Source organism: Mercenaria mercenaria, chromosome 4 (assembly GCF_021730395.1).
Source record: "Mercenaria mercenaria strain notata chromosome 4, MADL_Memer_1, whole genome shotgun sequence".
Taxonomy (NCBI): Eukaryota; Metazoa; Mollusca; class Bivalvia; order Venerida; family Veneridae; genus Mercenaria; species Mercenaria mercenaria.
The window spans coordinates 11,123,253-11,136,944 of NC_069364.1; the positions used below are offsets into that span (position 1 = coordinate 11,123,253).

The 13,692-nt window shown below is 32.5% G+C and overlaps 2 protein-coding genes across 3 annotated transcripts; both read right to left on the bottom strand.

Moving 5' to 3' along the window:
- Positions 1-2,789: 2,789 nt before the first annotated feature.
- On the bottom strand, positions 2,790-6,269 carry LOC123550977 (uncharacterized). 2 transcript variants are annotated; one of them, XM_053540394.1, is made up of 3 exons: positions 5,864-6,269; positions 5,425-5,498; positions 2,790-3,564 (listed from the first exon to the last, which is right to left on the bottom strand). In XM_053540394.1, exons 1-3 carry the CDS (start codon positions 5,907-5,909, stop codon positions 3,367-3,369), a joined length of 318 nt encoding a protein of 105 aa, XP_053396369.1. In that variant the 5' UTR covers positions 5,910-6,269; the 3' UTR covers positions 2,790-3,366. The 2 variants fall into 2 exon arrangements, with proteins under 2 accessions (XP_053396369.1, XP_053396368.1); XM_053540393.1 differs by having other exon boundaries at positions 5,425-5,501.
- A 105-nt stretch (positions 6,270-6,374) lies between these two features.
- LOC123550973 (uncharacterized) lies at positions 6,375-9,868 on the bottom strand. The gene is made up of 3 exons (XM_053540389.1): positions 9,612-9,868; positions 8,644-8,726; positions 6,375-7,964 (listed from the first exon to the last, which is right to left on the bottom strand). Exons 1-3 carry the CDS (start codon positions 9,721-9,723, stop codon positions 7,680-7,682), a joined length of 480 nt encoding a protein of 159 aa, XP_053396364.1. The 5' UTR covers positions 9,724-9,868; the 3' UTR covers positions 6,375-7,679.
- Between the last annotated feature and the right edge of the window lie 3,824 nt (positions 9,869-13,692).

Below are 13,692 nucleotides of genomic sequence, written 5' to 3' on the forward strand. Positions count from 1 at the left end.
TCTAAAGGTCAAGGTCACACTTGGAGGTCAAATGCCAAATTCAAGAATAACATTGTCCGGAGCATTTCTTCTTTATGCATGGAGGGATTTTGATGTAACTTGGCACAAACGTTCACCACCATCAGGCACTCTTGTTTTTGAGAATTATGTCCCTTTGTAGTTACTATAAATAGCTTATATTGTAACTTACTTATTACAAGCCATAGGGAAAATTCGAGGCCGGTTTTCTGTGGTACAACATGCATGTTACATCCAATTTTTGACCTATCTCTATCTGGTAAAGACTTTTGTGTGGACATATAAACATTTTTTTCTATATGGTTTTATATATACACATTTTAATCCAAGGTTTTTTTTATAACATACTGTATATATAGTACAATATTGTTTGTACATTTTTGAAAGATATCAGTTCAATATGTTATACTGCAGTAGAGAAAATTAGGTGCCTTCCAGTAGGGGTTTTTGTATTGCATGGCAATACTTCATTCACTTGTTTTGTATGTTTTATGTTGTTTTTTTTCCATTGTGAAATATTTAAGTAGTGTTTAGTTCGTTTTAGATGTTGGTGTTGGGAGATTTTTTCATCATTTTTATTATTCTTGTGGGTTGTTTTTGTGTGTGCTGATATTCCATTCTGAAATATATATATAGGATATTGTATGAGTGTGTTTTCATATTGAATTTATTAAACGAGTTGAATAAAATGATAAAATGCGAGGCTCTGTCGAGCATTGTATCAATTTTATTCAACTCGTTTCATAAATTCAATGTGGAAAGTCACAGATGTAATATTCTTTTTATCACATGTAAACCGGAATAGCCAACAATAGGTCATTTTACAAAATGTGTTTCAATCGACAAGACAACACAAGGAAAAAAACCTTCATTGTTTATAGAAAAGAAAAGTGTTAGAATAACATATTGAACATGCCGATGTACAAAATATGCAGAACTAAATTGATCTGTCTGTAAATCTATATATTATGTTATCTTGGTTCAGTAATAGAAGAAAGATCTGATACTTATGTCGCATTGTGTACATCTTTCTGTTGAAATATTTATTACTATGCAAAATATTTTAGTAGAAATAAGGTTTAACTAAAACATGAATGTATAATATTTTATTAAATCAGTAAAAAAGGTGCAGCTTGAACACGTTTCATTGCTCTCTTTTTTTTAGCTCAAAGGCTCATGTTGTCAATGCGCTTTTGTGAACGGACAATGACCGTCGTCCGTCTAACATGTGACCGTCGTCCGTCGTGTGTCTGTCAACATTTGCTAAACAAATCTTCTTCTTAAAAAAAAAACGCTGCGCAGAATTACACCAAACTTCACAGGAATGATCCTTGGGTGGTCCCCTTTCAAAATTGTTCAAAGAATTTCATTCCATGCAGAACTCCGGTTGCTATAGCAAACAAAAGGAAAAACTTAAAAAAATTCTTGTCCAAAACTGCAAGGCATAGAGCGTTGATATTTGGCATGTGACATCATCTAATGGTCCTCCATGAAGATTGTTCAAATTGTGCCTCTGGGATGAAAAGAGTCCCCACCCTGGGGGAACCAAGTTTTACATAGACTTATATAGGAAAAAACTTCAAAAATCTTCTTGTTTGAAACTACAGGACCTAGGTCTTTGATATTTTGTAGGTAGCATTGCCTTGTGGTCCTCTATTAAGATTGTTCAAATTGTGCCCCGCCCTGGGGGTCATTTGTTATATGAGTTATATAGGAAAAATGCCTAAAAAATATCAGATCATATTTCCTAGACTGTTTAATTATATTTACATGATGTACCCAAGTGATTACGTTTCACCTTAATGTGAGTTTGACCTACTGATCTATTGACCTACTTTTTTGTTTTTTAAGATACAGTCGTGAAATTTGGAAGATATGTACAGTTTTGCATACTGATCTTAAAACTGACTTTCAGTGCCCATGAATGTGACCTACTGACCTACTTTCTAATATTTTAGAATCAGTTTGCCATTTGAAACATGTTACTCATATTACTCAGGTAAGCGATTCAGGCTCATCATGACCCTCTTGTTTATTAGTTCATGTACTGTGCATATTTATTATCTGATCATTCAAAAGTAGCAAACGGCTTGAACCACGAAAGCTAACAACATCAGTTAATAGGTATAGCAGTGGCCCGAATACGTACCAAAATAAAATATAGTTAATAAAGTAATCACTAAGATAAAGGGACAGAATGAAGTTCATTATCCTATGAATATCTTGAGTCGGAATAAAAATTAAAGAAAAAGTGAAATACTTGATAGACAATTAGTCTATATCGGCGTATGATCACTTACACTCCGAGAGTACTCTTTGGTTTTCTGAACATCGCTGATGAAAGAGTTGTCCACATCATCAGAAAGTGTTTCCTTTCCAAACAGGAGAGTTCTTATTGAAACGTTTGTAAAATTTGGAAATGAGATATCGGACACTTAAATGAGAATATAACTGGTCATTTCAATGTGTGCTGATTTTACAAATACAATTTCTATATTCTGTTTACGTTTAACTTAATGATAAATCAGACTCTGCTCTGAGTGCCAGTTTTGCATTACTACTTCGCAAATGTACAATTTGGCAAAGTATAAAAAATGGATGTTAAGCTGTAAAAAGTTGATACGTACTTTACTGTGGTAAACATTTTACTTCGAGCGATGACTGTTTACTAAGTTCGTATCGTTACGACAATAAAGGGCGATAAAATAGATACTTGAGGTAAACATTTGAAAAAATATACACACTATTCTTAATCTATCACAGACTTCATCCAGTGTTTGGTCAAGGTTTATTATACAGAGCTCGATCCTAACCGAAACATATTTGAGCGGCAAGTTCTAAATATTTAACCATTAGTGCAGAGATGTCTCATCCGACATTTCTACATCAAAAATACTCAAAAGATGCAGATGTTATTCTTATTAAATATGTCATGCATCTGGTACTGACTGCAAAAAATAGTTGACGACACATATAAAAGCAGAAACATACACATTTATTTACTTTTACAGTTACAAATACATGTAAATTACAAAAAGGATAGTTGAAAAAATCTAAGCTTGTTTAAAACTCTCCCATACACCTGAACATTTTACTAGTACATGGTCTCTATAATGTTTACAAAATCAGATATAAACACTTAAGAGAAAAACTATCACGTTTACCATATGCAATCATATATACATTTGAAGTTAGTATGAGGAGTGGTGATGGTGTACAGTAATGGTCTCTTTGCAACGCGTTAAAACACTTTTTTCCCGAAGCATAACTCCAAAACCAGAAAATGGATACTGACAAAGAAGATTTCAACATTTTACTCAGACCTGTTCAAAGTCTTATGAAAATGATTCATAATTCTTCGTGCTTTTTAATTTTGTTCTTTAGATTTTCAAGACAGTGATCTATTGTTCCTTTTCTACTGGAATAATAAACGATCTCTTTTTCTTTTGTACAAGAATCAGAGCAGATGCCTTCAAATTTCAATTCAAATCCAACAGGCTTGCCTTCAAACGACCAGTCAATCACGCAGTCTTTCCCTCGTTTTATCTATAAAGAGTCAAAACAGTTCAAATTAATGTGAAAGATGACAGACATACAATGTTCATTTACGTAAGAAGATTGTATATCACGTTAGTAAACGCGTTTTTTAATAAAACTAGAATGTGTCTGTAGGACACAGGGTGTGTCACCCACTGCTACATTTGTCACAAATAAGGGGCAATAATTCATATGTTTGCAGTCTTAATGGGGTATAGCCTCTACAAACATTTTATGAAAAGGATTCATTATTCTAGGCCATATACTTTTTTTAGCTGTGAGCATCACAAACAATTCACTATTTTGGCTATTTCACTCTGTAATAAGCGCTAAGATTCTCAAGAAGAATGCCAAGTATGCAAGGTAATATCATGATAAAGACTCAAGCACGGTTTCATGAATTTACATCTAAATACTTTTTGAACTAGGCACATAATTAGATGAAAATGTGCATGTTTTACCATTTCAGCGGTCACAACTTTTAAGAAATAGGGGGTGAAGCAAGCCAAAAATATGAGGTTTGCAAGTTTATAACATGATAAAGACTCATGCACGTTTTCAACCATCCATATTAAATACTTTTTGAGCTAGATGTGTCACAGGGTGAAAATGTGCAATTTTGACTAATTCAGGGACCATAACTCTAAAAATAAGGGGCGGAGACAGACCAGAAATTCGAGGTCGGCAAGTTCATATCATAATAAAGACTCATGCAAGGTTTAATAGATTTATATAAAATACTTTTTGAGCTTAGCGCGTCATAAGGTGAAAATGTGCATTTTTGACTATTTCAGGGTCCATAACTCTGAAAATAGGGGGCGGACTCAAATAGAAAATAAGAGGTGCGCAAGTTCATATCATGATTAAGATTCATGCATGATTTCATGAATCTATATCAAATACATTTTGAGCTAGGCGCGTCAAAATGTGAAAATGTGCGTTTTTGCCTAATTCAGGGGCCATAACTCTGAAAATAGGGGGCGAACCCAAATAAAAAATAGGAGGTGCACAAGTACATATCATGATTAAGATTCATGCGGTGTTTCAAGAATCTAAATTAAATACTTTTTGAGCTAGGTATATCACAAGGTGAAAATGTGCATTTTTAACTATTTCAGGGACCATAACTCTAAAAGTAGTGGGCAGAGTCAGACGAAAAATAGGAGGTGCACAAGTTCATATCATGATAAAAACTTGTACAAGGTTTCATCAATCTATATAAAACATTTTGAGCTAGGCGCGTCAAAAGTTGAAAATGTGCATTTTTGACAATTTCAGGGGCCATAACTCTGAAAAAAGGAGGCGGACTCAAATAAAAAATAAAAGGTGCGCAATTTCATATCATAATTAAGATTCCTGCATGGTTTCATGAATCTATATAAATACTTTCTGAGCCAGGCGTGTCACAAGGTGAAAATGTTCGTTTTTGACTATTTTAGGGACCATAACTCTGAAATCAGGGGAACAGACGAAATATAGGAGGTGCGCAAGTTCATATCATGAGAAAGACTCATGCAAAGTTTCGTCAATTTATATCAAACACTTTTTGAGCTATGCGTGTCACAAACGTCGGACGCATGCACGCACGGACAAGAGCAAATCTATATGCTCCCCCCCCCACAAAAACAACAACAAAAAAAAAATAAAAAAAATAAACAGATGGTATTTAAATATAATTCTATAAATACTGATATCTTTCAATTAAAACTGAAACAAATGGACAAGTAATTTGAATTGCCAGGCAATTGAAAACAATTGCTGCTCGTCAGCCGTTTCCTATAGAACTATAATAAATTGGAATGGCTTATAAAACTGTCAAATTATACATAGTTAAGTGTTATTTTGGAGCAATGGTTCAATATGATATACCTGTCCAGAATCTTTCAACCCGAGCGGACCAGCTAAACGTTCTAGAATTTTTTGTAAATCACACTGGGCTGCACCTGCTATAGAAATAACAAAAAAACGCTAAACAGTAGTTTTGTTATCTTTGTCTGCTGTGTTTAGTAAAAGTACAATGGGTGATTAAAATAATTTATAGCTAGTTTATACTAATATCATATTAGGTCGATTATGAAGCTACAAACCTAATTTCTGATGGTGTCCACAAACACCGTGGGTCGAGAGTAGACCTGAATTTTCCCGCAGCTCATTAAAATGTATATTCCATTATTAACAAACACTATAATTATGAAGATTGACAAGCAAATTTCTTAATAAATTGTACAAGTCAAATACGTTCTTGCCAAACTAAACAACAGGTTTTCTAAAGGTTTTAAAGATGATGCCAGGTCATTCATTTACTTACCGAAAATGGTAATCAAAAGAAAAAATACCAAGACATGGTTATGCATCTCTAGACTGACCAGTGATAACTGTCCTGCTATGAAAAGATATGAAATGATAGGTTTTGTTTGGTCAATATACTAAGTGCAAGAACTCAGCTCAAATGTTCATATATAATTGAATTATGGCATGAAATTACATTCACAAATTATTTATTTTTATTCAACTTAAATATTGAATGTGAGAGATAATGTTAATTGCCTGCACAGGGAATACATTTAATCAAAGAGACATTCCTTTTCATTATTTCATTATTTGTCTTTTACTTATCTATGTTTGTGAATATGTATATATCTTGTAGATATTGCTGATACTTATACATAAAATTTCTACGTTGAAATAATAGGAGAAACATGAATTTTATAATGTTTTCATATAATTTCAGTTAAGTACATGTACTAGCGCGTAAGAGGAACAAGGCAAACTATTAATTGTAGAGTGATCAATAACTTAAATATAACACTGTACATGCATACATTTTATTATTGGCATTTTTATTTTCATTTTTAAAAAATCATGCAAGACAATAACAAAAAAATCAATACCTTATTTTTTATATTCAAATAGTCCTGTTGTGTGTTACATGGGTTAACCGCATTAAACTTTAGGCCTTATATATGATATTTTCCACGCAAAACCCAATGAAAAATATCCACATTTAGGATGATTCCGCAAGGAATGGCTGAACAAAAATATATTTCTTTGAGTCTCAAAAAAGGGATACGATACGTTTGCGACACAATTCATGTGGACATGCGGTGTGGTATATTTTACAAATTCATATATTAAATTTAGCATACCCTTCTAGTACCCCTTACGTATTACGCAGTTCAAATTATTTGTACTTTAATTTTAAACCAAATGTAAAACATTATTGGGAATCTGTTTACGCATTTTCTATAAATAGCATGTCAGACTTGATAGGAATTTTGAAACATCAAAGAATGTCTACGTTATTGTCCTCGTCAAATCTTGCGGTATCAAAATATCTTGCCGATGGATTACATTTGAATAGTGCATTGTAAATTACATAAATGTCTGTAAGACAACAGACAGATGCAAGCCTTAACACATGATTATAAAAAAAAAAAACAGAATCATTATTTAATTAGGAAAAGACTGCTGTTTATTATGCAGTATTGTATTTCATGCCAACCGTGGCTCGAATTATATATAGTGTTTAGTTTTCTTTTCAAGAAATAAAAAAGAAATGATGTCAGAAAATGCGGTCGCCATTCTCCAAAAGCCATACGACCAACCATGTGCGAGTAGGTTTACTAATTAAAAAGAATATTCATAATTTACATACTAATACATAGGCTAGTTGTCTGACGAATGTAATTTTATTGCGTTTCAAATCTTGTTCATTTAGAGTTAATTTGTGATTTATTTACTTTACATTCTACCATTTCTTGAACGACCATGTCTGAACTTAAAGATAAGCTAATGCTAATACAGAAGGTCATATCTACGTTGAAGATGACCAGATAAGTTTGGGACTTTTAAGGTGCAGGTTTTCGTACTTTTCACAGTTTCGTTACATTATATAGTACACATTAACAACACAACATTCATATGTAAAAATTTAATTAGACATAATATACATGAAAATATTAACAAAATGATATATATTTTATGCAAACAGACGAACAAAAATATGAATAAATGGGAACTGGGAAAAATAGGCAATCCATTTTTTTTTCAAAATTATTTATGCATTGATAACAAGATAGACAAATCAACAAAATCCTTCTAATTAAAAATAAAAACGTTTGTTTCTATATCTCTTCATGTTTTTTATGTTCTTCATATTTCTTATGTTTTTCATTTTCTTCATGTTTTATATGTTCTTCTAAATCCTGTGTTTTATATTTTTCGTGTTCTGAGATTTTCGTCATTAGGTTTTGTAGACAATGTTCAACAGCGCCACGTCTGCTTTCATAAAACACGGTCTCTACTTCCTTTGTACAAGGATGCGTGCATACTCCCATGTATTTCCAGTAAATTCCCTTCAGCATGCCATGATAACACCAGTTGATCACGCAGTCGTTTTCATGCGGTATCTATGATAACATTTGTAGTAATATTAAAGGTGTAAGATGTTGTCATATAAATTTTAACCAAACAAAAATTTCCTGTCGGTAAACTTCTTAACCTATCTCGTAATATATGTAAATGATTTTATAATTCTATACATGTTTGGTAGGAGTCATAAACGTGAAAAAAAAGTTTTCTAAAGATGCAAGACTATTTCAAACGATGTGAATCATGGATTAAAATCACATTTTTGTATTAGTGCAATAAAATATCATAGGAAAAAATAGAGTTCACAATACAAAAAAGACCCATTAAAAAGTGGAGTAAACTCTTAAAAAAAAAAAAACAAAACTAATTGATAATAGAGACAATACTGTCTAGTATGAGAACACATAGTAGTCATTGATTATATGCTAGACGTATTAGGTAAATGGCATTACAGGAGAACTACGTGGACTTTTACAACGAATATATGTCCTGTGTGGGCATGACCTTTGAATAGTAAAATGTCACATAATCACATCAAAGGAAATAAATGTTTTAAAAGGTTCTACAGAAAAAGATAAAAGTATGTACGGTTGCCCGAGAGGATTATAAAACATATCATATATTTCATTTCAACTCTTGGCATTGTTAATGTCCTAATTACTTCTAAAGAAAGATTTTAATTTTAATTTTTTTTTTAAATTTTACAGTATGATTTACCTGTCCACACTTTTCCGTTCCGAGCGTTCCAGCTATATCTGATGCAGTATTTAACAGTTTTGCTAAACCAGCCAGTGATGCTCCTGTAAAGAGATATATAATATTTCAACATTTCTTGAGGAAAACTTGACCACAATCCTTACTGGGACTGAAAGGGCGTGTTTGTATCATAGATGACATTGATGACCAGAAACGATCCGTAAACATAAATAAACTAAGCTATGATTTATCAATTCTAGGGCACAAACACAGAACATATTCTTACGACCTTTGCATATAAATTGATGACAGTAGGATCTTAGTCTTGCTTATAAGCTAATGTCAATAAATCATACTAGCGAAGAAAAATATTTTTCATGCACTGAAATATACATGATTACTAATAATTGGTTACTATTTTAACATCTAAATAGATTATTTAACCCAAATGTTTCTATTGTAAACATGTACATATTTGACATGAATATGGTCAGTCGAAGAGAAATTAAAAACTGAGAAAGTTTATCTGTACCTCTTCACCTTATTTCATGTTCTTGGTGTTTTTTATGTTCTTCATATGTTATTTATATTTCAATTTATCTACGGAGACATTTTCTACAGACATGGACTAGGGCTAGTTCTGTGCTAACATAACTCATGGACCAGTCACAAAAGGTGAATACTCTATGTACATATGCCATGCCAATTAATTATTTGTAACATGTTACAAGTTTACTGTAGGATTACCATATTATTGTAATATTACATACCTGAAATGCAAACAAAAACCTAATTCTTGTAAACAGTTCTTTATTTGATCGATAATTGTTTAAAGTATATAACCTCTGTCGATCAGTATACTATCAAATAAAGTAGGGCATACTTGTTATTAAATGAATCAGGTACTCTAAATATGTCTCACAGAAATCATAAAGACATAGAAAACCATCACATTGAAAATTGTAAAATGTAAAATGTAAAATACATACCCGAAATGGTTAGTACAAGAATCACTGTAGAAAGCTTGCCGTACGTTATCTTAACGTCATGATTATCCGTTATTTTCTTTACACAGCGTTTAATCAACGATTCTTGAATCATTCTTTATATGTTTAGAATATGAGCATTATACGTCAGGTATGATTTAACGAATTTTTAATGACTTATTTTATGTGTCATTTAATCTTAAGTTATAAGCCGTTAATATACCATAGCTGTGGTAAATCGACTGTAACTGATTTAAGTATCATTTTACCCTTCAATGAATAGGTTGGTGTTACAAAATACTACCTTTGGGTTTCCAACGTTTATAATACATGGTTTACTAAAAATAGGATTTAATTGATTTGTTTACTTCTGATGAGATACATTTATACAGCTTTTTACTTTAAAAGGCTTAATGTGTCTGATATACAAATAAGGAATAACTTGCATGATATTCAAGAATGATAAGCCGTATAATACCTCTGCTTTGCGTGGATCTTTTGTTTCCTGCAGTACCTTGAAATCAGAGCAGAACTTATTTTGCCTTACAGACATATCTATTTCAGTCATTAAAATGTCTTCAAACTTTGTGTCTTGTATATCCTGTACTTTACGTTTTTGTGCCCCAAGAACTCGGTATTAAATTTGGTCTTGTCTGCGTCAAATCCTGGGGTTCCACACACTGATGACCAATATTTAAAAACATACATTGCAACCGAAATTTTACAAGATGATCATTATATATTTATATAGATGTGCCCTAGAAGGAACTTTTGTTATGCTTTAATTTGTAATATAAATTCATATTAAATACACACACACACGAGGCAGACTGGATTTTGCTTTCTTTATTGAGTATGTGCACATTATTATGACAGGAACTCAATCAATCTTCTTAACATACCAACACATACAACAACGACAGAAAATAGATATATAACATAACATCGGTATATGATCGATCGGATTAAAAGAAATCTAAGAAAAAAACAAAACAAACACAAAAAACAGTCATATTGGTACTTTTATCTTAATAAATGATGACAATATTGACAGAGAGAAATATACAAGAAGCAGTTTTACATACTAGTGTTATATACGGTTTCAAGAATAATGAATTAATGAATATTATACACTTCATGCACTGTTACACTTCCAGCATGTTACTGCAACACAGGTTTACTTCACAAATTAGTATCTAAATTTAAAAATACACATGTAAAGTGGTCACGCAGCTTTGAATAAATGAAGGTAAACAATAATTAAGGTCATTCTATAGATCACCATGTCTTGCAATTTTTCGCATTAAGTTTTGTAGACAGTGTTCAACGGCCCCGCCTCTGCTTTTCTTAAAAACGGTTTCTGTTTCATGTGTACAATAATCCGTACAGATACCCATGTATTTCCATTCTGTTCCCTTTATCATACCTTGGAAGGACCAGTTTATCACACATCCATTTCCACGTTGAATCTATAAAAACATGAAAAATATAGAATTAATTGTTTATACAAAATGATAAAATTAGGTTTCTTTTTTGTAATCGAAGACCGCCTTTGGCTAAATGTTCAGTTTTATAATATCTTTGAAAACAAATACTTCTTGTATTTACTATAATAATCGGGATTTCGGTTTTAATTTTTTTTTACATGATAATGGTTGAGATTCCAACAATCCAAAACTCCATTTTAGTTACAGCCTGTCTTAATAGCTAATATACAGATAGAACAGAGATATAAATGTACGGCATTGGTGCAGAAAAACATATTAAAGACACGTTTTGTAACAATTAAACGCTCATATCAAATACCAATCATATTTCCTAAATTTGTTTCAGAATGGTGTAATAGTCTTGACGTACAAAGTACTATACATGTCATCCATTGTTTTTGATTACCTCCTTGCACAACTCTGACTGTAAAAGATTGTTTTTAGTTTTTGTTGGATCCAACGTATCACTGTTAACCTTATAAGTGCCAGCGTTTGATAGTAGAGGAAGACTTTTGAAAAACTTGTTAGAGTCATTTCAATTTTTGAGAACACATCGGACATTGGAAAAGTAACAGTAAATAAGACCCTTTACATTGGGCCAATTCGTTTCACTTTTGCGGCGTACGCCGTTTCGCCGCGTGCATCCGGCTAGGCGTTCGTTTGGTTTGCAGGCACTGTCCGGTTCTATCCGGCGTACGCCGATGTGCGCCGGTCTTGCGAAATAGGAAAAGCGGCAAATCATATATTTTCGCGATATAAAATCGGGTAAACATTTGGAAATTTGGGTTAGTACCAGTAAATGTAGAAACATACTGCAAAAACTATTTGCTGACTTATTTGGAAGAGGCCACAAGAGAAAATCATAATAAATTGGAAATTTATTTTTTGTATTTGCAACTTACGTGGCCGGCGTACACCGAAACGTTCGTTTATTAATAAACCGGCGAGGTTTTTTTTCTAGCCGCCCACGTGACCGGCGTGCCCCGGGTTGAGTGAAACGAATTGGCCCATTGCCAATTTCCAGTTCCTCAAAATCCTAAAATGGAAAAATAAATAACTAAAAACATAAAAGCCATGTACAATTGCGTATGGGAAAAAAATAGAAAAAATCAAAAGGAAAATATTGCAACTTTATTATGAACAAGGAAGGATAAAAAGGTTGAATTAAACAGCTTTTTGAATGTCATAAAATCTTGCCGGGTAAAAATATTCAATTGAAATGAATTAAACAAACAAATTATGGGAAGACTTTTTATACAAATTATCTTAAAAAAGCAGGAGGAAAACTACCTTATGAAAGCAAAAAGTAAATTAAGAACCTTCAAAGTAGAGTAATGTCTGGAATGACTATCATTTGAAATATTTAAACATGGAATGACCTGTTTTGATATATGCCTTCTGGACTTCTTTGTAGGGAATTTAATGGTATTTATTTTGGTGAAGATATTGAATACATGCGTAGAATGAGCTTGTGGTTCTTTTCGATTGATTTCCATATAAATCTACATGTCATTTAGCATTTTTGTGTTTTATATACCATGTGCGAGTGTTTGGGATATAGCTGGCGGCGTCAGAGTTGCTTTTATTTACATTGTCCGCGACACTGGAACTTTGTAAGAACGAAGAGTAAAGTTATGGGCGCAAAATAAACCCACACTGACCATAGCTGTATAGTTTAAGGAGTTTGACAGTGCATTTTACGCAGAAAGAGTGGATAAAACGGTATAAAGTGTTATTTTTATGTATGATTTAAAGACATTTATACTACTTATTCACCGAACTGAATAAAAACGATGGGTTGGACTGGAGCGCAAATGAGCCTGTTTCATAACACATATGTTCATTCTTGCATTCTAACTACTTTTTTCACTGGATCCGCCCATGTATTAACGGAAGAAAAATCGTGTGCAAACAAGGCAATTCACGTGCTGTTAATACAATTTTCTTATTTTTAGAATGCTTTCCCAGGGACATATATATATTTCTGCGCAGACTGACATCCGGTATCTGCGTCTTGTTTCTTTCATAAAAACCTCTTCTTGTAGCATAAAAGGTGCAATTTAATCCATAGAATGTTTTGCTGTATCAGTTACCAAGACCAAATGCACTGCCCCCAACAATGTTCGTACTCACTTCTCCCCTTGTTTACTTCCCTTTTAGAAGTCGGCGTCAATTCAGTTTTTGTAGATAACCGTGAATGTTTAAGAATCGCATGTAACTTGTTCGATTGTTTATTTTTAGGAATCATATTTATTTAAAGATTTTGGTAAGTATCAGTCGGTATGTTTTTATCTAATTTATCTAAGAATTTATATAAAAAGCTTGAACGCGTACTCATTCGTACTCGAAGTATGTTCGCACTCAAAATAACTCAGATGTTAACTTATTATTCTTGCAATTATGCTCCTGTTTACCAAACTTTTAAGCAATATGAACAATTATTTCATGTTAGTAATAACGACGAGAGATAAAAAATATCGTTTAAAAACCTTCATTACATGCTTTTTGTGCTGTTGTTGATTTCTGGGCCCTGGTTATGGATATTTGAAACATGTTTACCGTTTCCAAGAACAACAGAATGGTAATTAAAAATGTAC